The 23886-nt window shown below is 50.5% G+C and overlaps 2 protein-coding genes across 6 annotated transcripts; one reads left to right on the top strand and one right to left on the bottom strand.

Annotated features, from left to right (window-relative positions):
* Nucleotides 1–4301: 4301 nt before the first annotated feature.
* On the bottom strand, nt 4302–6310 carry FAHD1 (FAH domain containing oxaloacetate decarboxylase 1). The gene has a single exon (XM_028111826.2). The coding sequence runs from the start codon at nt 6017–6019 to the stop codon at nt 5354–5356; it is 666 nt and encodes a 221-aa protein (XP_027967627.1). The 5' UTR covers nt 6020–6310; the 3' UTR covers nt 4302–5353.
* HAGH (hydroxyacylglutathione hydrolase) lies at nt 6101–23525 on the top strand. 5 transcript variants are annotated; one of them, XM_028111824.2, is made up of 10 exons: nt 6101–6315; nt 6840–6978; nt 9203–9378; nt 9836–9900; nt 14084–14201; nt 15068–15176; nt 17057–17160; nt 17413–17514; nt 22675–22754; nt 23232–23525. In XM_028111824.2, the coding sequence occupies exons 3-10, from the start codon at nt 9274–9276 to the stop codon at nt 23329–23331; spliced, it is 783 nt and encodes a 260-aa protein (XP_027967625.1). In that variant the 5' UTR covers nt 6101–6315; nt 6840–6978; nt 9203–9273; the 3' UTR covers nt 23332–23525. The 5 variants fall into 5 exon arrangements, with proteins under 5 accessions (XP_027967625.1, XP_027967626.1, XP_027967623.1 ...); XM_028111823.2 differs by lacking the exon at nt 6101–6315 and adding an exon at nt 6520–6608; XM_028111825.2 differs by lacking the exon at nt 6840–6978.
* The last annotated feature ends 361 nt before the right edge of the window (nt 23526–23886 follow it).

Raw genomic sequence — 23886 nt, 5'->3', positions numbered from 1 at the left:
TGAGCCACTCAGGCGCCCCTAACACTCAATTTATACAAGGACTGTTAGTTTGTCCATTTTACAGATGGGACCTGAAGGCCCAGCTGCATGGAGGTGGTTGTGTGGGCAGGCTCTGTTACTGCAGGCTCACACTCCATGTGCTGCTTCCAGGATGGTCTCTGGCTCTGAGCTTCTCCATCTCTGGTTCTCCTTTTGTAAACGGGGGTAACGATACCAACTTCTCTTGGTGACTGTCAAGACTGAGTACATCCATATATGTCAGGTGCTTGGACTCACACAACCCAGTACATGATCAGGGAGTATGTTATTGTAAATGTTGAAGGAGAGCAGTTTCACTGTCACTCATATCTGGCAATGTTTTTGTTGTGTGAATCCTATTCTGCTTTTATAGTTTGATTTTTTTTCTATAATTGATTTTTTTTTTTTTTTTAAGTAGGCTCCACGCCCAAGGTGCGGCTTGAACTCATGACCCTGAGATTAGCAGTTTTGTGCTCGTGGTGCCTCGGTGGCTCCCTTGGTTGAGCATCCAACTCTTGGTTTTGGCTCAGGTCATGATCTCAGGATCTTGAGATCAAGCCCAGAGTTGGGCTCAGCGCTCAGCACAGAGTCTGCTTGAGATTCTCTCTCTCTCTCTCTCTCCCCCTCTCTCTGCCCCTCCCCCCCACTCTCTCTCTCAAATAAATAAGTCTTTTAAAAAAAAAAAGTCGTGTGCTCTACCAACTGGGCCAGCCAGGCACCCCTATAGTTGAATTATACTTACTTTACTCTTTCCCTTTAAAATACATGAAGGTTTTTATATTTGAATTAATCATATTGAAAAGGAATATAAAATTTACCCGAAACCAAAGATACTACACCAACATTAATACCACAGATGTGTCCAATAGTCTCATTAAAACAATAACTAAGTATAAAAATATGAAAAGGTTAATCAATGAAATGCAAATTAAAATGACCTTACCCATAGGGAAGCCTGGGTGGCTCATTTGGTTTAAGCGTCTGATTCTTGGTTTTGGCTCAAGTCCTGATCTCAAGGTTGTGATCTCAGGTTCTGAGACTGAGCCTCATCTGGCTCCTGGCTCAGCAGGGAGTCTGCTTGAAGTTCTCTCTCTCCCGCCCCCCTTGCTGCCGCCATGCTCTCTCTCTTTCTCTCTAAAAATAAATATATCTTGTAAAAAAATGGTCACTGCCATGATACCCAGCATTAGCTAGGGTGTGCATAAAAAGGTATTCTTAAACACTCGTGTCAAGTACAAATTCGTGTTATTTTCCCATGGCAATTTGGCAGATACGTAATTTAAAGTGCAAACCATCTAACTGATTTCACATCTACGCCTTTCCCTAGGGAAATAAACATATGCTCCCCATGGAGGATGTTCCTCACATCACTGTTTCTAATAGCAAAACATTTGAAACCTAGCAGCCCGTAGGGGAATGTTGGGCCTCACCCAGACCCCCTGGACCCTCAGGCACACACCTATCCCTTATCTTCTCTGAGAGGTGGAGAATTACCTGGGGGAAGTTATGGGAGGTGTGGGGAGCAGATTCCGACAGTGACTTCCCCTTGAGACGGTCAGTGGACTGAAGTTCATCTCTAGCTCTGAGACCAGCATGTTCTTTTTTAGTTTGCTCTCTGCCCTTTCTGCTTCCTCTATACTTTTCTCCTAAGAGTGCTCCTTCAGTAAACCATATGAACAAGAACCCCACCTTAGCTTGGCCTCTGGGGTACTCAATCTAAGACACGGCATTAAAAGGGATTATGAAAACCTATATTCGCTGACCTGGAAGGATATTCACACTATATTAAGCAGATGTAAAATACTCACTTTTCATAAAATCTCAATGAAAAAGTGCAGAAGGGTGTGCCTGGGTGGCTCAGTCGTTAAGCGTCTGCCTTCGGCTCAGGTCATAATCCCAGGGTCCTGGGATCGAGCCCCACATCGGGCTCCCTGCTCGGCAGGAAGCCTGCTTCTCCCTCTCCCGCTCCCCCTGCTTGTGTTCCCTCTCTCGCTGTGTCTCTCTCTGTCAAATAAGTAAATAAAATCTTTAAAAAAAATGTGCAGAACAACACATGTGAAGCCATACATTCCACATGAACTAATATACTATGGAATTTTTTTCTTAAGTGTGGTAATGGCATTGTATCTATACATATAGGAGAAGATCCTTATTCTTAGGAGATGCATACTGGAAGGGTAGAGTGTTTCTGCAACTCATTTCCAGTTTTCCAGCCTGAGTTGTTCAGGCATACATATATGTGGAGAGAGACGGAGTATGGAGAGATGCAGAGAGAACAAACATAACCAATATTAACAATTACTGAATCAAATGAAGGATGTGTAGAGTTCACTGTATTAGTCTTTCAACTTTTTGATAGGTTTAAATTTATTCAAAAAGTTGGGGGAAAATGTGCCTCCTGGGTGCTAGGACTACTGTGATTTTAGCAAGATCAGGAATTCTGGGAATTGGTGTCTCTGTTTTTTATTCCTGAAGCCAAGGACTTTGTGTGCTACAACTGCAATTCTGTTGTCAGCTGTTTGTGACAAAGCTCGTGCCACCACAGTGGTGAACATTGACCTCTCTGTGTGCTGGTTTGTGCTGCCCAAGGGGGCTGCTGTGAACCTGCTCCTGCCTCACACCTTTTGGGTTGCTTTGAAGTCTGTCAGCTTGGTGGGCTTGTCTCAGCTGAACCTCATGTCTGCTGGTGAGACTAAAACACGTTCAATATGAGCACACCCTTGAACCAGCTCTTCTGCCTACGGGAACCTAGCCCAATGAAGTAACCACAAATGTGCTCATTCTACTAGCAAATGATTAGAAACCATTTCAATTGCCAACAATGGAGGACTGATTTCAGAATCTTTTTTTTTTTTTTTTTAAGATTTTACTTATTTACTTGAGAGAGAGAGAGAGAGCATGAGAGGGGAGAGGGTCAGAGGGAGAAGTAGACTCCCTGCTGAGCCGGTAGCCCAATGTGGGACTCGATCCTGGGACTCCAGGATCATGACCTGAGCTGAACGCAGTCGCTTAACCAACTGAGCCACCCAGGCGCCCCGATTTCAGAATCTTACACAGTCACTAAAAACAGTGCTGCAGAAATGTGCTGCCCGACATAGAGAGTCACAACACACTGTGAGGAAAGCAGGTTAGGAAACTGAGTTATGGGCAAATATTATTTTAAGAATTGCAATCACATCCACAGATTTGGAAGGTACACTAAATGCTTCACTTTGGCTGTCTCTGGGTGAATGGAATTTTGGGTGTTTTTGCTTATTCTTATTTTTTTTTTTTAAGTTTATTTATTTGACGGAGACAGCGAGAGAGGGAACACAAGCAGGAGGAGTCGGAGAGGGAGAAGCAGGCTTCCCGCTGAGCAGGGAGCCTGATGCGGGGCTTGATCCCAGGACCCTGGGATCATGACCTGAGCCGAAGGCAGACGCTTAACGACTGAGCCACCCAGGCACCCCTGCTTATTCTTATTCTTGAACTCATCTGTAATAAACACATATTGCTTAAGCAATTAAAATAAACTTGATTAGAAGATAAAACAAGATAGTATGACATTTAATAAACAAGTCTAATCCTGGCACTTCACAATAAATTATAAATTAAATGTGGGGGTTGCCTAATACTTACATGTTTGAATCTTCTTATATATCTACCTGCAAGATGCAGCCTGCATTGTGGTCAAGACTTCATGTTTTGGTCCTAGGAAAGCTAGGTTATAACTTCGTTCTGTCCCTCAACTGAGTGACCATAAAGCTAGGCTGGCTAGCCCCTAAATCTACATCTTCATGTTTAACAGGGATGGTAGTAACACCAATCTTACAGCTTTGTTGAGGGTTAAATAATACATGGAAAGCTCTTGACGCAGTGCCTAGCAGTACTAAGGGCTCAGTAAACGTGAACTATTATTAAATTAGGTGTCCTCAGCTTTCTGAGAGGGGCCTATAGATGTCTTCTGTTTCCATATCCAGCAGGAGCCCCTGCCTAAGCTTAAAGGGCACCACCGGGTACTGTGCATCTTGCCTAGACTTTTTGTCCACAGAGAGCAGGTAGGAAAAAAAGTAGCTCTCCCGGGCTATTCAGCTTCCTCACCTCTGGTTGGAGGTAGAGGTGCTGATTAACTCTGTTAATAGAGCACAGTGCTCTAGAGGCCAAAGGTCAGTGACCAAAGTCTGAGACCCCTTAATGAGCAAGTGTGCCTCCTAGCCACTAATGGAGCGATGAAAGTAAACTTTTGGGCCAAATAAAAGATAGCATTTTTATTTATTTATTTTTAGATTTTATTTATTTGACAGAGAGAGACACAGCGAGAGAGGGAACAAAAGCAGGGGGACAGGGAGAAGCAGGCTTCCCATGGAGCAGACAGCCCGATGCGGGGCTCGATCCCAGGACCCTGGGATCATGACCTGAGCCGAAGGCAGATGCTTAACGACTGAGCCACCGAGGTGCCCCAAAAGATAGCATTTTTATTTGGAAAACAATTGTTTCAAAATTATCTCCCAAACTCAGAATCTACAGGCCATGGTACAAATGAGTGAAGTTGCCATTAATCGTTCACTATTTATTAAATACAATTTTAAATTAACTATGTGGAGAAATGTTTATCCACATTTCCATGATAAGAAGCACTTGGGAGTGCTGGAGATTAATTCTGCTAACTAATACAGTGGGCCTGGTACAGGCCAGTAATGTCGAAATTTTTATTTTTACAAATACCTCCAGATAATTATCATGATCAAGGAAATTTAGGAAACATGATTTTCAAATTCCTTTGCATATTTTAAGTTTTGAATTACTGATCTCAGAATGCCCAATGAGAAGTCTTTTTTTAAACTTTCTTTAAAACTTTTATTTATTTGAGAGAGAGAAGGGACGAGCAGAAGGAGAGCCAGAGGGAGAAGTACACTCCCTGCTGAGCATGGAGCTTGACCCGGGGCTTGATTCCAGGACCCCCAGATCGTGACCTGAGGCAAAGGCAGATGCTTAATGGACTGAGCCACCTAGGCGCCCCCCAATGAAAAGTCTTATCCAGTCCAGTTTTAGGAAAGGAAAGGAAGTCTTCTGAACATTTGGTTTGATAAATTCTCCGCTTTGGAAGCATCACAAAAACTTAATTTGGTTGTTTCCTAAAAGACACTCAATCTTCTTTCCATTTCTGGCCCAGCTTTTCTAGATCACATTTTCCTTGAAGGGTCTATCTTCCTGAAGTCATAACAATCAAATTAAATAATATTTAAGAATTAGTTTCTTATCGCAAAACAAAACAATTAGTCTATTAAAGGACTGTCACATTTAACAACCTTTGTTTGCTTCTGTCCAGCTCCCTTCTCTCCTGAAACTTAGTAAGTCAATACTCTGGCTTTTCCACCTTAAATCTCATACTGACGACCCCGTGTATGCCAGCCTGGATCTCATCGTTTTCTTTAACGGGTCCGACTCCCTTCGGCGTCCCGGTCAAGATAATATCTCCTTCTTCCAAGGTCATTATCTTGGAAATGTAGCTGATAATGTAGGGGATGGAAAAGATCATGGAGGATGTCTCACCCTCCTGCCTGAGTTCGCCGTTGACCTTGAGCCAGAGCTTCAGGTTGTGAGGGTCCGGGATTTTCTCTTTGGGCACGAACGCGCTGACCGGGCAGGAGGCCGTGAAGCTCTTGGCCAGCGTCCAGGGCAACCCCTTCTTCTTGCAGTCGTCCTGCACGTCTCTGGCGGTCATGTCCAGACACAGGGCATAGCCGGCCACGTAGTCCATGGCCGCGGCCTCCAGAACGGCGCGGCTGCGCCTGCCCATCACTACGCCCAGCTCGAGCTCGTGGTGCACGTTGCGGCTGTAGGCCGGCATGAGGATGGCCGAGCCCTCGGGGACGTAGGCTGTGGACGGCTTCAGGAACAGCACCGGCTCGCTCAGCACCGCGCTCTGCATCTCCATGACGTGGTCCGCGTAGTTCCTACCCACGCACACGATGTTCTTCCCCCACTCCCAGAAGCGGGACAGCGGCCTGGGGGCGGCCATGTCCCGGCCGGGCGCCCCTGGAGGTCACGTGACTCCGCCGGGACCCGGTCACCTGATGCCTACGGCGCCCCGGAAAGAACCAACTACCTCGCAGCGCTGTCCCGTCCGCGACGGCCCGTTCCGCTCTGCGCTCTACCAGGTGCTCGGCAGTCGCGGCGCCTCAACACCTGGGAGCCGCTGTCCAGTAGCTGCCCTGGGACACTGGCCTGGTGCCTGGAGAGAGGCTGAGGCCCTGACGCTGCTCTCGGGCCGCCGCCGTCGCCGCCGGTAACTCGCGGCTCCGGGCCCGCACTCAGGTACGCAGCAGCCCGCCGGGAGCGGGCACGGGTTTGGACGCGGTTGCTGATTGGCCGGGGTCTGGGGCGGGGGGCTCGAGACCTGCGCTGATTGGCTGGGGGCGGGGCGGCGGGCGCCGATTGGCCGCGGCGCGCCGCAGGCGTGTGCGGACTCCCGCCCCGCCCCTCGCGCTGCCGTCCCGCTGCAGGCTCAGCAGCCGCCCCGCCGACCCGGGTCATGGTGCTGGGCTGCGGGCTGCTCGGCCGCCGGAGCCTCGCCGCGCTGGGAGCCGCCTGCGCCCGCCGCGGCCTGGGTAGGTGGGCCGGCGCCGGCCGGGGCGCCGAGGGGCGCGCCTGACAGGGCCCGGGGGCGCAGGGCCTGGCCCGCGGAGGGGGACGCGCCGGCGTCGTGACCCGGTAGCGGCAGTTGGGCCGCGCCCCCGCGAAGGGTCCGGCGGTGCCGGGCGGGTGGCCGGCTCCGGGCGCTGGGGGCGGCCGGGAGTGGCCGGGCCGTCGCGGGCTGACGCTGTTTTCTGTCGACACAGGCTTGTAACCCTCGCCGGCGTTCAGGCGCGCCGGTTGGGGTCGAGAAAAGGCCCCGCGGCACTTGAGTCAGACTTTGCGGGGGCTGAAGACAGAGTGGGGTCACTGGTCAGCTGGGGGTTGCTGGCGGATTTGTGCCGGGTAAGGAGACGTGGGCCCCAGGAGCCCCGCGCCCCCGCCCGCAGCCCTTCCGGGGGTCCCCTCCCCGCCCGGGCGGACCCCTCGTGTGTGCGCCCCGGGGCGGCACAGCCGGGCCTAGCGCCCCGGGGACTGCCTTCCCATCTCTTCCTGCGAGCTTCAGCTGACAAGAAAAACCCGGGGTACACGATTCTAAAGTGCAGACAAAGGGTAGGAAGCCGGGCCAGTACTCGGGTTCCAACAAGACTGGGTCCTGGGGGCTGCGGGGCCCTGGCCCTCCCTCTAAAAGGAGAGGCGTTGGGCACGCAGGCTTCCCAGAGCCTGTGCTTCCAGCTGTCAGATTTCCTTTCCCACTGGGAGTTACCTCTTGCTTTGTTGGAATATTTTGACCTTGATTTTGAAATCTTTCTTTATTTCCTGATATCTGGCTGATGTGGCAATAGGGGCAGTAGGTTAACCCGAGTCTTTGGGAGATGGTTAGCGGTTTGAGAAATGACCGCATAGGAGGCAAAGCCTTCCTTGGCCATTTTAGATCTCACTGAGAGCACTCAAGGTTCTGGAGCGGGTAAGGTGTTGCCATTACTAAGGAAAGAGCCTGTCCTTTTTCCCATTTGGGGACACTCCTCAGAGTATCAGGGCTAAGACTTCTTGCTTCCGGAGTCAGGCAGAGAGTGTCAGTGGGACTGTAGGGAATTGGCAAGATTGTGGCCACCTCGCTCAGAAGGGAGCCCAGTGCCAGCCATTGGATGCCGTGCAGAAGGACAGGCCCAGCTCAAGAGAAGCGGAACAAAACATGTCTCAGGACTTGGCCTGGACTACAGGCTGCACTTCTGTGCCCTCTGCTTATACAAAAGGTCACAGTTGCAAACCAGTGAGCTGGAAGCATTTCTCAGGCGTATAATTTTTGAAATAGGAATAAGGCTTCTGGTGGTGCCTGCAGAAATAACTAAGTTCCCCAGATTTTCTGGGAGAACCCTTATAGTACCCAGAGGAGCCTGAGCACAGGATGTAATCATGTTTCCTTCACCTGGGCGGTGTTCCTCTCCCAGACTCGAAGCAGAGTCCTGTTTCAGTCCTGCTTTCCTCCCTCCCCAGCCCCGAGTACGCATACTCTGCTCTGTAGTCCTTCCTGGGCTCGGGTAGTGCTGGGGCCTAGGGAAGGTGGAATATCACAGAAACCTGATCATACAGAGATGTTGTTCTGCTGTGCATGAGGAGAAGGGCCTGGAAAATGCCCAGCTGGTTGTCCAGGGAAAGGGGAATTGGATATCTCTGTGTACTCATTAAAGCTGCAGTTCAGACAGTTTCCCTGGCCGTGGCAGATAAGGTTGAATTCAGCTTTAGGTGGCCCCTGGAGATGTGGTCTGTCAGTCAGTGGGTCCTGCCTGCTTTCTGGATCCCTTTTGGAAGAGGCCCCCATTCCAGCACCTCCCCCAGTATTTTATGGCGGTCTTCTGTCACCTTTTGTGGTGTTCATCTCTTTCACATTAAGACTTAAAGTATTGTTGGGGTCTCTCTGAGTTTTTAGATTGAATAGGAGTTTCATTGTTGAAAATAGTTTGGCACCTGACTCCTTGGTGGAGGATGCTTTTGGCTTTTGCTCACTCTTGACATACCTTGGCAGGGTCCTTTGGTTCAACTGGATGGCGATTCTTTGTCTTGCACACTTGAATCTGGAACAAGTGGCCACCTGTCCCATGTCTCAGGCCCTGGTGTGTTTTGTGCATGATCCAAATTTCGAGTTCCTGCCTATGAAAGTGAATATTGTTTTCCTCTCTGGTTGGAGGCCTAGGAAGGGTCAGAGGCCCTCGCCCTCTGGGTTCCTCTCTTTGTGGTCTTTCTGATTCGGTGTGAACACCGCAGGACTGGCACTGGTCACTTCTGACACTGGTTTGAATCACAGGCACAAACCAGCACTTTTCTGTCCTCTGAGAGCTCTCGAAAAAGAAAATCAGGATCATAGTGTGAAAGAAGTGATTTACGTCAATATGCATGTGAAGAATTTTCTGTTTTTCTTATGAATGTGGTAAAATGAGGATATTTTCTTCTTTACTGAAGGAACTCAGAAAATCGGACACGGCGAGCTTCACACTTTGCTGCTCGCCGAGTCACTTTCCCGGGATGTTGTGTCCCCAGGACGCAGGGCCTCCCGGGTTGAGGGTTTGCCTTTAAGTCTCAGCCTGGGGCGGCCTCCCTTGGACACTGACCGAAGCTGCTTTTTCTTCAGGCCCAGCCCTGCTGGGAGTCCTTCTCCATCACACAGACTTAAGGAAGAGCTTGACTGTGGAACAGGGCACCATGAAGGTTGAGTTACTGCCCGCACTGACCGACAACTACATGTACCTGATCATCGATGACGAGACCAAGGAGGCCGCTGTTGTGGACCCGGTGCAGCCCCAGAAGGTGGGAGGAAGGGCCCCAGCACCACCTGGTCCCCTGCCAGGGCTAATAGCTGCAGTGTCCTTGTAGCTTGGCCGAAGCTGCACAGAAATTCACTCATTTGGTTTTTGAAAAACAACTGGTGGCCTGCCACTCTGCTGTCGGGCAGAAGGCCAGTGAGGGGTGGAGGCTGCCAACGGCTTGGGCGGGGAGAGCAATGGGCTTCTGTCTGTAAGGTCCCGGGACGCCAGGAAGCCATGAGGGGCGATGACCTCGGCTGGAGGGGCTTGGAGAGGTCGTGGCTGGTCCTGAGTTGCCAATTGGGTTGAGAAAGACTTGGAGTGGGGGCGAGTCAGCAGGGTCATGACAGGGCACGGCCCCTCCTGGCCAGTCCTGGGTTCTGCTGGGCACCCCTGCAGCTCGGCCGGCCAGTGCCAAGAGTGTGACCATGGCCCCCATCTTGCCTCACGTTTGGTTGCAGGTTGTAGAAACGGTGAAAAAGCATGGTGTGAAACTGACCACGGTGCTCACCACTCACCACCACTGGTAAGCCCTCACCAGCCAGCTGCTTGGGCCTGTTGGCTCCGGGCCATGTGCACCCCCGTGTGCACCCCGGGCTGGCGTCCATGGGGGTTGGACACTTGCGGGCTCCCTGGGCCCTCCTACAGGTGGAGGCCTGCAAGATTGGGGTGCTGGAAGCCCTTGTCCCCACCCAGCCGAGTTCTCTGTGCCTCTGAGGGTCGGCCCCAGTGGGATTCTAAGAAGACGTGTGGGCTCTAGGCCCCGTATTGTTGCCCTGCGCCCTTGGCCCTGGCCCTGGGCTCCATGGGGCGGACCTCCAGCAGCTGATCCTGGGCTCGTGTGATGGGAGACTGTCTTTGACGTCAGGGAAGAAACTATTCTCGACCTTAGTGTTTTTAAAAATCAAGCAGCTCTGTTTGGAGAGGTTGTGGTTCTCGAAATCGAAGGTAAGGGATGAAAGAAGCACCCAAGTGTTTGGGTTTTAGGGCTAGAATTGCTTGTCCAAGACCCTCCTGTGGGGTTTTTGAAATTCTGAGGCTTTTCACAGCTTGAAAAAAATACTTGTTTGGCTCTGAATTGTCTTTTCCACGTAAGTGCCCGAGGGTAGCCAGCGACTCTCACTGCACTTCACCTGTGAGGTACAGCGTCTCTGCGGGAGTGTCCTGAGGACGTGGGTTGGCCAGAGTTTGCTCAACGGTGGCCACTTCTTGGTTGACGTCACTAAGGCACCCAGAGTCTTTGGGGTTTAGCCCTGGGGGCATCAGCTGTTAATTCCTCAATGCAGAGGGGTTGGCCGGCAGCCTTCCGCTTGGCTGCTGTGCCGCTGGGCTTTCTGGGAAAAAGCCAGATTGCCTCCCCGCGAGTCTCAGGGTTGGCTTCTCTCTCCCTTGCTAAGCAACCGCTGGGTCAGTTTTCTCAAGTTGTGATGCTCTGGGGTTTTTCATATGCTTATGCTACAATACAAAACCCCAGATTCCGCCCCAGACCGAGCCCCAGGGCGCCGGTGCCTCCCTCCCTGCACTAGAGGAGACGGTGAGACGGTGGTTGCGCAGGTCAGCGGAACGTGTGGAGGCGTGCGGAGGCGTGCGGATCCGTTGGCTCTGCCCTGGGTGTAGCAGACGGCGGGGCCGGGCGGGGCCGGGCGGCCCCTGCTATCTGTGAGCCCTGCTGGGTCTGGGCCCCACGAAGGGTTCGGTGGATGAGTGTGTAGTGAGGCGCAGGAGCCCTTTCCTTGTCCTGGGAAGGCTGAGCTTGGTGCAGTACCCCGGCTGGGCTTAGGCGGTGCACGTCCCCCGGGTGCGTTATGGGCTGGTCTGGCCCCTGATCGCCCTCGGGCATTGGCGATCGATTTATGTATGTATGTTTATTTGTTTAAAGATAGAAGTGTTTTTATTTTTCTTTATTTTTAAATTTTAAAGAAGTTTTTTATTTTAATTCCAGTTAACATATGGTGTTATATTGGTTGCCAGTGTACAACACAGTGAGTCGGCAGTTTTGTCTGTTACTCCGCGCTCATCACAAGCGCGCTCCTTAGTCCCCATCGCCTATGGAACCCTTCCCCCCCACCGCCTCCCCTCTGGTAACCATCCGTCTCTTCTCAGGAGTCGCTTCTTGGTTTGTCTCTCTTCTTTTCCCTTTGTCCGTTTTGTTTCTTAAATTCCACATATCAGTGAAATCATGTGGCGTTTATCTTTCTCTGACATTTCACTTAGCATTATACTCTAGCTCCTTCTGTGTTATTGCAAATGGCAAGATTTCATTTTTATAGTTGAATAATAATCTGTTGTGTGTGTGTGTGTGTGTGTGTGTACACACACATATATACCACATCTTTGTCTGTCAACTGATGGACGCTTGGACTGTTTCCATAATTTGTCTCTTCTAGATAATGCTATAAACATCGAGGTGCATGTTTCCCTTTGAACAAGTGCTCTTGCATTCTTTGGGTAAAGACCCAGTACTGCAATTACTGAATCATAGGGTAGTTCTATTTTTGACTTCTTGAGGAACCTCCATACTGTTGTCCAGAGTGGCTGCACCAGTTTGCATTCCCACCAACAGTGCAGGAGGGTTCCTTTTTCGCCACATCCTCATCAACACCTGTTGTTTCTTGTGTTGATTGATGTTAGCCATTCTGACAGGTGTGAGGTGGTATCTCATTGAGGTTTTGATTTGTGTTTCCCTGATGCTGAGTGATGTCCAGCATTTTTCATGTGTCTGTTGGCCATTTGGATGTCTTCTTTGGAAAAATGTCTGTTCATGCCTTCTGCTGATTTTTTAAATTGGATTATTCATTTTTTTGGGTGTTGGGTTATATAAGCTTTTTATATATTTTGGATATTAACCCTTTATCAGGTATGTCATTTACAAGTATCTTCTCCCATTCTGTAGCCTGCCTTTTAGTTTTGTTGACTGTATCCTTTGCTGTGCAGAAGCCTTTTATCTTGATGAAGTCCCAATAGTTCATTTTTGCTTTTGTTTCCCTACCCCTGGCAACGTGTCTAGTAAGAAGGTGCTGTAGCCGAGGTCAAAGAGGTTTCTGCCTGTGTTCTCCTCTAAGATTTTTATGGTTTCAGGTCTCACATTTAGGTCTTTCATCCATTTTGAATTTATTTTTGTGTATGGTGTAAGAAAGTGGTTCAGTTTCATTCTTTTCATGTGGCTGTCCAGTTTTCCCAATACCATTTGTTGAAGAGATGGTCTTTTTCCCATTGGACATTCTTTCCTGCTTTGTCGAAGATTAGTTGACCATAGAGTTGAAGGTCCATGTCTGGGCTCTCTGTTCTCTTCCATTGATCTGTGTATCTGTTTTTGTTCCAGTACCATGCTGTCTTGGTGATCACAGCTTTGTAATATAGATTGAAATCCAGAATTGTGATGCCACCAGCTTTGCTTCTGTTTTTCAGGATGGTTTTGGCTATACGGGGTCCATAGAAATTTTAGGATTCGGGCGCCTGGGTGGCTCAGTTGGTTAAGCGACTGCCTTCGGCTCAGGTCATGATCCTGGAGTCCCGGGATGGAGTCCTGCATCGGGCTCCCTGCTCAGCAGGGAGTCTGCTTCTCCCTCTGACCCTCCCCCCATCTCATGTGCTTTCTCTCTCATTCTCTCTCTCTCAAATAAATAAATAAAATCAAAAAAAAAAAGAAAAAAATTTTAGGATTCTTGGTTGTAGCTCTGTGAAAAATGGGGGTGGTATTTTGATAGGCGATGCATTAAATGTGTAGATTGCTTTGAGTAGTATAGACATTTTCACGATGTTTGTTCTTCAAGTCTGTGAGCGTGGAATGTCTTTGTTTCTGTCCTCTTCAATTTCTTTTGTAAGTATTCCATAGTTTTCAGAGTACAGTTCTTTCACCTCTTTGGTTAGGTTTATTCCTAGGTATCTTATATTTTTGGTGCAGTTGTAAACGGGATCATTTTCTTAATTTCCCTTTCTGCTGCTTCATTAGCATATAGAAATGCAGCAGATTTCTATGCATTGGTTTTGTATCCTGCAATGTTACTGAATTTGTGTATCAGTTCTAGCGGGTTTTTGGTGGTCTTTTGGGTGGGGCATTGCCATTTTATTTATCATTATTAATTTATTTTTAGGGAGGGAGAGAGCAGGGAGGGCAGAGAGAGAGAGAGAATCTTAAGCAGGTTCCACCATTCTCACGACCCTGAGATCATGACCTGAGCCGAAATCAAGAGTTGGACGCTTAACTAACTGAGCCCCCCAGGTGCCCTGGGCATTGCCTTTTTAGAAGACAGGGCAGTGGGTCCTGAACTGGGCCACCTGTGAGAGTCATGAGGCGGGGGGGGGGCGCTTTAAAACTCCTGCTCTGCAGGCTGCCCCCAGGCCAACTGTGTCAGGATGTGGGGCAGGGAGTCAGGACTTGGTGCTCCTTACAGATCCTCAGGTGACTCTTATGTGCTCAAAGCTTGGGAGCCGGGCCTTAGGGTTTATCTAGGTATTTGGGATTTGGTTTGTTTGCTTCAGAAGCTTCCGCAGCCACAGGGCAGGGGCACAGAAATGCTTCACTTGGGAATGGCATGTCTCAGAACGTTCTTTTCAGTGGAGCCAAATGATAAAGAAGCCAGTTTCCTGTGTTGGGAGATGCGTTTCTACCGAGAAGGCAACCAGGAAAGGAGACTTGTGGTAGGGGTTTAAGAGCAAGCAGGCCCAGGCCCATCAGCAGGAGCCCAGGTCTCCTTTCCGACTTCCAGGGACCACGCTGGCGGGAACGAGAAGCTGGTCAAGCTGGAGCCTGGGCTGAAGGTGTGCGGGGGTGACGACCGGATCGGGGCCCTGACTCACAAGGTCACGCACCTGTCCACACTGCAGGTGAGCAGTGAACCAATGGAAGGCACTCCAGCGGGCAGGGGTGCGGTGGGGACACTTGCGCCCCCGCCCGGCATTGCCTCCCTGAGCCAGGGACCCAGCGGGTGGAGGGCGGCCCGGACGGTGCGCTCTGTGGGGAGCATCCCAGGCGCATCCAAATGCGGAGGGCGCCTGGCCATGGGGAGAAGCGGTCAGGCCCGGTTTTGAGACAGTCGGGAAAACTGGAACACGGACAGTGATGGAGCAGATTCTCCCGTCACTGTTCATCTCTTGGATGCAGTGACCCTGTGAGGTTAAGCGAGAGGGGGTCCCCAGGGGCTTCCACGGGCGCCCCCGGGGGGCGGTTTGCGCATGCGTGCAGCTCCTGGTGCGCATGTGCAGAGTGCACACGGCAAACGGGGGGAGGCGGGGGTGCTGTTCGTAATCGGTGACCCTTGGGAAGGGCACACCCGATGCTCATCTTGAGTTCAGTCTTTTTGTAGTTTTGAACATTTTTGAGGTTGAGGGGGGGGTGCAGTGGGAGACAGGAAGGAAAACCAAACAGAAGGCCGAGCACCCAAGAAGGAAAACTCTTTTCTAAGAAGCAAGACACCTGGTTCAGATTTGGCCTGATTTTGAGGTCTCTTCCTTTGGTTTTGCACGCCAGCCAGCACCAGGTTCCAGGGCGGGCCTTGCTTCTGGGGGCCCCTCGAGGACTGAGTCCCACGGTCACCAGCAAGATGCATGTCCTGCTCAGTGGAGCAGCGGTGACCGAAGTCCTCTCGCCCCGGCCGGGAGCGCCCCCATGGGGCAGTGGCGGGTGCGGGGGGAGGTCCGGTGGGGTGCCCCCATCGTGTGGGGAGCACGTGCCAGCACCAGCTTTGTTTAAGGTGGGGTCTCTCAATGTCAAGTGCCTGTCGACACCGTGCCACACTTCTGGACACATCTGCTACTTTGTGAGCAAGCCCAGCAGCTCTGAGCCTCCTGCCGTGTTCACAGGTGAGAGGGTTCAGGTGTGTGCCCCGGGGGCGAGGGATACTCTGCAAAGACCCGCTTGACTTAGGGATGTCTCTGAGCCCTCGGGGTGGGAAGGGGAGCATCTGCAGCCAGGCCTGCTGCACGGGGCCCTCAGGTAGAGCCCACGAAGGGCCCCAGCCTCAGGCTGTGTGAGGAGCACTGTCAGGATAGGCCTTTCCAGCAGTCGCGGGCTTCTCCCTTTGCCGGCTGGGAGCGGCGAGACCAGAATGGCCGGGTGTATCCGCTGCAGCACACAGCAGGCCTGTTGGCTGTGCCCAGGTCCCTCTGCCTCCTGACCTTTCTCAGCCAATATCGAGTCTTGCAGAAATTTAAGTCTCAGTCGTGATGTCACTGCAGCGGGGGCCAGTTGGGAAATGCGATGGGGCTCCTGGAGCAGCTCCACAGTGGGACCAGTGTGTGTGGGGCTTGGTCACCAGCAAATGGGGCTGTGGGCTCCTAGTTCCCGCAGAGGTGCTAACAGGAGGGGGGGGCTGTGCCGCCTCGTGAATCCCACAGCACCCCTACACCGAAGCGTGTTTTAAAGACTACAGTCATTTTCAGTGTCCCCAGTGCAGTAGCAGCAGGTGCAGGCCCTGAGCCAACTCCGAGTTCGCACCGTGGGACCCCGGGCTCTCTCCGCCTCAGCCCCTGGTGTGTGGGGCGGGGGAACCGGCCCCCAGCGCCACCTGCGGAACAGCGGGTGTGGAGGTCCCCTGAGTGGCCATGGGCAGCTGGTTGTCGTGCCTGCATCCCTGTCGCTGCTGCACGGGGGAAACTCCCAGATGTCAGCCTGCCCATCTGCGGGGGAGGCGGGTCCCTGGGGACTGCGCAGACGAGAAAAGCCGTGTCCCTGCTTTGGAAGGTGGGGCTGCCCGAGCCTAGGCACTACGCAGTGTGCCTGTCCTCTGTGGACAGCGACTGGGGCACAGTGTAGGGACAAGTTGTGTAGCATCCTTGGTGTTGAGGCTCCAGCATCTGCCGCCTGAACACTGAGGACTGAACGTGTGGGAACCAGGGTGTCCGGCGAGGCCCCGGTGGCAGGCGTGGGAATAGGGGCTGCTCCCCTGCAGGGAGGGCCCGACCTCGAAGTCTCCTGCACCTGTGTGTGCCCCAGCCTCCTCTGGGGTCTCGTGGCCTTCTCGCTGGTTCCCAGACTTGACCTACCTGGAGGGGTCGTTCAGGGGCACAGCCCCAATCCCACCCGCACTAGGCTGTCCTGTTGTCTCCTGGGGGGCCCTGACTCCTGTCTGGGGTGGCTCGATGGTCCCTGGGCTATGGCTTAGGCTCCCTGGAAAGAGGTCTGGTCAGTGCTGATGGAGGAGGACTCCCCACCGCTGCGGCCTGGAGGACAAATGTGTCCGAGCTCCTGCTGGCCGTGGAGCCCTTCCCAAGGAAGAGACCGGACAGAGAAGCAGCAGCGGGTGGCTGGGTGTCAGGAGGAGGGGACGCCCCTCTGAAGGGCTGAGGCAGGAGAGGGTCTGTGAGGTGGCAGGCCTGTGTGTTGAGGACCCAGGTGGTGGCTGGTGAGCTCAGGGGGGGGGGGTCCTACAGGCTGGCGCTGGCCACAGAGGCTAAGAGGAGACCTAGGGAGGTGGGCCTGGGAGGGCTGCCGGGCCAGTAGGGACGAGGGCTGGTTTGGTGGTCCTGGCGCTAGGGCTGACAAGATGCAGTGAAGGGAGGAGTGGGGTGACACTAAGGTGTGGGTTTGAGCAGCTGTTTGGGGGGCTGGTGGTGCCAGTTAGACTTGAGGGGGAGAGGTTGGGGGGTGGGAGCTGAGAGCTGGGGGTTAGGGTTAGGGTTTCTTGGTTTGTCTCTGTCCTGCTGGCGGCCCCCCACTGCTCCCTGGCTTTCCCGTTTCTCAGGTGACACCTTGTTTGTGGCTGGCTGTGGGAAGTTCTATGAAGGGACAGCGGATGAGATGCACAAAGCCTTGCTTGAGATCCTGGGCCGGCTCCCTCCAGACACGGTAGGTGGCAGCCCGCGAGTGGGGCCCTCACCTTCCTCCCAGGCTGAGGAGAGCAGGGGTGTGGGGGCGCTTCATCTGGAAGTGAGGCTTTTCTGTTAATGTATTTTTATTGTTGTTTAACACGCACGCAAGAAGTGTCTGTGTCGTGCTTGTCGCTAACGGGACCCAGCCCAGAGCCCCGTGAGCCCGTCTCTGAGGGGTCTGAGGGCAGATTGCGGAGATTCCGAGCTCACAGTCTGGTGTTCTCCTCAGAGAGTGTACTGTGGCCACGAGTATACCATCAACAACCTCAAGTTCGCACGGCATGTAGAGCCCAACAATGCTGCCATTCAGGAGAAGCTGGCCTGGGCCAAGGTGAGCGGGGCACGTTGTGGGGTGCGTCTGCAGGGCAGTGACCATGACGGGGCTCCCCAGGAGCCACTCTTGGGGCACTGTCTCCAGTGTGGGCACGAGGTGCTCCTCCCGGCCCGCCTCGAACTAGTGAGGAAGCCCCAGCTGTCTTGTTGAGGTCCTTGTCCACCCAGGGGGTCTGGGCTGGGCCTGGGATCCCGCACTTCTAGCAGGTGCCCAGGGGAGGCTGGAGCTGCGGGTCCCTGACCTGTTCTCCATGTGCTGGGTCATGCGGTAGGCAGGACCGTGAGTTAGCAGCTCAGCCTCTGTGTCTGGGGCCAGCAGTGGGAGTCGCCCCAGAGGCTGCTTGTCTGAAAGGCATTTATTTCTGTGATGACTCCGGGGCTCGGAGGTTTGGTTGCAGTGTTGGCTTCTTGTCCCGGACACATCCTCGGTGCTGCTGCAGGTGGCTGGGCTAAGGGACGTGCTCCTGGATGTGGGGGTCTGTCTTCCTGCCCCTCTCAGTCCCCAAGAGAGGGCGTCAGGAAGACATACACCCGGGAGTCCTCTTGTGCAGGGTCTTCTGCTCTGTTCAGTGACGACTTTTGTTTTTTAATAAATCTCCTGTTTTTTCCTAGCATCTTTATCAATTTGGGGCATGGCTTACAGAATCATACTTAGAATACACCACCCGTGTCAGTTGACGGACATTACTCCTTTTTTGCGGTGCACGTGGAGGATTTTTCATGACAGCACAGGAACCCCTGTACATTTGCTATATTGTTTTGTGGCCGCTGCTTCATTTAAGAATGGGCCTTAGTGCCCCATCTGTAGCAGTCTATGCACACGGAACTGATTCTTCTCAGAGTTACCTGCTTTTAAAAAACTCCTCTTTATTGAGGATCATTTTCATTCAATCAGACGTACCTGTTTTGAGTGAGCAGTACACAGTTTGATGAATTCTGACAGCATGTGCCCGTGTGACCCCAGGGCGTCCCCTGCCGCTCCGCACCCATCCCCCCCAACTACGGATGCACTGTGACGTAGGCCACGCTGTTCTGCAGTCTCCCGCAAACAGAGCCCTAGAACACGAGTCGCATCTGGCTCTTTGGCTTAGCATAACCGTTGAGTTTCCTTCATGCTCTTTATTTCTGAGCAGCGTCTGGTGTGAATGTGCCGCGATGTCTGCAGACGGCCGGGCTCGTGGGTGGCCCCCAGCTGTTTGCCGTCGTGGTAGTGGTTGCGACCCTCTATGTGCACATCTTGGTCTGGACGCGGGTTTTCACTGCTCACGGGTGCAGACCCTGGGGGTAGGTACGGTTCGTGTAGGTTTCACTTGTAAGAAGCTACCAGACAGCCTTCTCTCTAGGAACGCTCCACGCGCAGTGTTGACGTTTTAAATGTGAGCTGTTCTGCGAGGTGCGCTGGTGTCTCCTTGTGGTTTTAAAATTTCCATTTCTCTGATGGCTAATGAAACGGAGCGTCTTTCATGGGCTCACTGGCCTGTTACAGGTCTTCTTTTACAAAGTATATGTTCAAATCTTCTGTCCATTTAAAAAATGGTGTTGTCTTAGTTGCAGGAATTCCTTATATATTTTGGAAACAAGTTTTTGTCAGAAATGTATCTCAAATATTTTCTCTCACTTTTTATGGCTTGCCTTTTTTTTTTTCCTTAACAGTGTCTTTTCAAGAATATAAGTTTATATTTTTGGTGAAGATCAGTTTATTAATATTTTCTTCTACACTTTGTGTCCTAAGAAATCTTTGCACACCCCTTGTCACAAAGACTGCTGTGTTTTCTCCTGAAAGTTTATGGTCTTAGCTTTTATGTGTATACAGATTTAATGTAGGTTCGTGATCCTTCTCAAATTGTGTATGGTCTAAGGTAAGGGTAGAAGGGCCTTTTTTTTTTTTTTGCATATTCACATCCAGCTGTTCAACACCATTTGTTGGAAACACTGTTTTTTCCTCGTTGGAGTACCCTGGCATCTTTGCTAAATAAAACGGACAGAGTAGGCATGAGACACTTCTGGACGCTCCCCTCTGTGCCACTGATCTATGGGACTTCTCCACCGGTGGCACACAGTCTTGATCACCGTAGCTGGTGGTAAGTCTAGGAGTCAGGTTGTATATATCCCCTAACTGTAGACTTTCTTAAAATTGGTTTTGGCTCTTCTAAGTGCTTTGCATTTCCATATAAATTTTAGGATTATCTTGTTAATTTTTACCAAAAAGCTTTGGATTGGGACTGTGTTGTAACAAAAGATTTGGAGAGAACTGAGGTCTTAACAATCTTGAGTCTTTCCATGAATATGCTATAGCTTTCCATTTATTGAGGTCATTAGTTTTTCTCAGTAATATTTTATAATTATCATTGTTACAGAAATTGTATATATTGTTAAATGTATTCCTAAGAACTTCATGTTTTTGGATTTTATTGGAGATGATTATTTGCTGAAGTCTTTAGAAATACAAGTGATTTTTGCATTTTGATCTTATAACCTTGTGACCTTGCTGAGCTCCCTCATTCTAGCATCTTTTCCAAAGATTCCTTAGCACACAATCACATCATCAACAAATAGACGGTTTTATTCTTTCTTTTGCAGTCTATATGCCTTTTTTTTTTTTTAACTTGTTTTGCCCCATTGCATTGGCTAAGATCTCCAGGACAACGTTCACTAGAAGTGGTGAGAGTGGGCATCTTTGCCTTGTTCCCAATCTTAGGGGGAAAGCATTTAGCCTTTAACCATTAGGTATGATATTAGCTGTGGATTTTTTGTAAATCTTCTTTCTTAGGTTGGAGTTCACTTATATTCCTGGTTTTCTGAGAGTTTTTATCATCAGCGGGTGTTGAATTTTGTGAATTGTTTTTCTTCATCTGTTATGTAACGATGTGTTTTTCCTCCTTTACTCAATATGGTGGAGTACATCAGTTGGTTCCAAATGTTAAACCAACCTTGCTTTCTAGACAAACCTTAGTCATGCTGTATTACGTTGCTGTAGTCTCTTTGTGTTCATAAGAGATACTGGTCTCCAGTTTTATTTTCTTATAATGTCTTTGGTCTTACTATCAGGGTGATGCTGGCCTCATAAAATGAATGGAAAGTGTTTACTCCTCTTTTCCAAGAGTTTTTCTGTGCTGTTTTTTATTCCTTTAATGTTAGAAATCACCAATGAAGTCACCTGGATGTTGAATGTTTTTTTGTGGAAAAATCTTGTTACAAATTAATGTCTTTATGTAGAGCTGTTAGATTTGTACATCTTCTTGAGTCAATTTTGTTAGCAACTTGTGTCTTTCAAGGAATTTGCCCGTTTTATCAAGGTTTCAAATTTATTGACATAATTTTCATAGTGTTTTTAAATATCAACTTTGCTGTGGTTTAGTTCACATGTAATGAACCACATTAAAGTGAATGACTGAGTGGATTTTGACATACACCCCCCCCCATGAAATGACTGCCCTTACAATTAAGGTACAGAACATTCCCATCATGCTTCATTCTCTCTGCAGTGGCTCCAACCACTGAGGTGTTGTGCCACTCAACCTTAGTTTGCATTTTTTAGAATTTCACAGAAATGGAGAATACATTATGTACTCTTGTATCTTATTTTCACTCAGCAGTATGATTTTGAGATTCATTCATGTTGCTGCATGTATCAGTATAATGAATAGTGTTCCATTGGTTGGACCACATTTGTTTATCCATTCACTCATAGACATTTGTTTCCAGTTATTGGCTGCTGTGAACATTTGTGCACAAGTCTTTGTGTGGCATGCCTTTTAATTTCTCGTGAGTAAACACCTAGGAATGAAATGGCTGGGTAGTGTCAGGTACATGTTTGACTTGTGAAGAAACTACCAGTTGTTTTCCTAAGTGTCTGTGTTATTTTACATTCCTACCAGCAAAGTGTAGATTTTCAGTTGTCCTACATCCTTACCAATACTTGGCAGTGTCATTCTTTTTGATTTTAGTCATTTTAATGGGTACATAGTGGAGTTAAATTGTGGTTTTAATTTGTATTTCCCTAGCGTCTATTAATGTTGAGCATCTTTTTATGTGCTCATTGGCCATTTTGTGAAGTGTTTGTTCACATCTTTTGGCCATTTAAAAAATTGGAATGTCTTATTTTTGAGAAGATTTTTTTTTTTTGGTAAGTTGTCAGTTTCTCCCATTCTGTGGCTTCCCTTTTATTTTTCAACAATGTTTTTTGAAGATTAAGCATTTTTAATTTTGATAAAGTCCAGCATGTTAATTTTTTTATGGTTCATACTTCTTGTTTCTTAAGAAATACTTTTCCCAAGGTCAAAATTTTTTCTTTGCTTCCTCTTTTAAGTTTTATAATTTAGCTTTTATTTTTTTAAAATATTTTTAATTCTTCCTTTTTTTTTTTTTTGAAGATTTTATCCATCTATTTGAGAGAGAGAGAGTGACAGAGAGCATGAGCGGGGAGGGAAGGGAGAAGCGGGCTCCTCACCGAGCAGGGAGCCCAACACGGGGCTCAATCCCAGGACCCCGAGACCACGACCCAAGCCGAAGTCAGAGGCCCAGCCAACTGAGCCACCCAGGCGCCCCTAGCTTTTACTTCTAGAGCAGTATGATCCCCACCCCCATCTGTTGGACATGTAGCGATATCACCTTTTTCTGACGTTGGCGATTTGTGTTCATCATTCTTAACAATTTTGTTGATCTTTTCAAAGAACAATTTTTGCCTTAATTTTCCCTGTTTTTCCATTTGCCAATGTGCCTGCCAAAGGACTCTTCTGGGTCTTTCTCCCCAAGAGCCCAGGAAGGGGAGGCCCTGCCCAAACCCCCTGTGATGGGAGCTGCCCGCCTTCCAAAGGGGTGGCCATCCTGGGGCAGGGCCCAGGGCGCTTGGGGGTTTTCTTCTTTTCTGTGTTGTCTCTGTTTTTGCTGGTTATTCTCTTCTGTAAAACACAAACTTCCTATTAATGAAAAGAAAGTTTGGTATTCCGTCCACCTCCAAGACAGCAAGGGGAGGAGGGACAGGTTGGTGGTGGCAGCTGGGACACTTGGGTCTCCAGGGCAGGAAGGAGCCTGTGCTCACACTGACCCAACTCTGTTCACTTTGCCTTCTGAGTTGGACGATGTTTGAAGATTAGAAGGTACTTAGAAATGTTATCTTTAGAAGTTTCTGTATCAAAGTGATCTCTGTCCTCTGCAGGAGAAGTACAGTATTGGGGAGCCCACGGTGCCATCCACCATCGCGGAGGAGTTCACCTACAACCCGTTCATGAGAGTGAGGTGAGGGGACACTCCAGGGATGTCTGCACCTCTGCCTCACCCAGCCCAACAGTTCCACTCCCCAGCACCCCTGCAGACCCCAAATGCTGGAGGCTGCCCTGAACTCTTTATCGAGCACTGCATAGCCTAGGATGCAGGTACCTCTTCTCAGAATGGGGGGATGCGTTCCTTGTGCCCTGGCAAGGGTTTGGGGTCCTTTCTGACCCTGGAGGGTCTCGGGGAGCTGCCACATGGGCCCTGACTGATGCCAGTGGGGAGTTGGTGTTCCCACTCTCTGGGTTGCTGGCAGGATGGCTTGGCCAGCATGTCTTCCACGGTTAGGAACACGCAAGCTGGCCACTGGCTGTAGCATTTCATTTTTAAGAATGTCCCAACTTCTGCTGGCTCTTTTTGTTCCCGGCGCCCTGGTAGGGGCAGTGGGCCGGGTGAGCATGGTGTGCAGCCTGCAGCCTGCAGCCTGGTGTTTGGCTTCCGCAGGGAGAAGACGGTGCAGCAGCATGCTGGCGAGACGGACCCCGTGACCACCATGAGGGCCATCCGCAAAGAGAAGGACCATTTCAAGGTGCCCCGGGACTGAGGCGGCTATGGGGCCTGGGCTGCCCGTGGCCGCCACCTCTCTCAAGCACATTTGGGTATTCAGATGTTTTAGATAAATTTCTTGCCAGGAGTGCAGGAAATCCAGTCTTGGTTTAATTTTAAATTAATCTCAGAGCCCTTTGCCCATGTTATCAGATGTTCTAATGCATATTTGTAAGAGAAGTTGAAAGTGTATTCCTGGATGCTCAGCTTGCAGATTGTGTGTTCTCTCCGGCCTCTGGTGTGGGTGGGAGGACCCAGTGGGGGCGGACGAGGCTCTGGGCTCAGGGCGCGGCCAGACCGAGGGCACAATGGGGGCAGGAAGGGCTGTCCCCAACCAGCTCGTTTTTGCGTCTGGAGGTCTTCCTCTGTTCTGGATGTTGTCCCTTTGGCTTTGATCTGTGGGGGAGAACGGTGCTGGGAGTGCTGTCTTGGCAGCTGCTGGCTGCTCCCAGTTAGGACTTCTCCAGCTGAGGTTGTGTGTTGCCACTCTCCCTAGACGTCCTCAGGCCACTCAGGTTGTATGTCCAGGTCCTGGGCGGGTGTGGACCTCCCA

Source organism: Eumetopias jubatus, unplaced genomic scaffold (genome assembly GCF_037043125.1).
Source record: "Eumetopias jubatus isolate StellerSeaLion01/CBP00866 unplaced genomic scaffold, mEumJub1_p1.0 scaffold_12, whole genome shotgun sequence".
In the NCBI taxonomy this organism is placed as follows: domain Eukaryota; kingdom Metazoa; phylum Chordata; class Mammalia; order Carnivora; family Otariidae; genus Eumetopias; species Eumetopias jubatus.
This window is presented reverse-complemented; position numbering and strand designations above follow the sequence as displayed.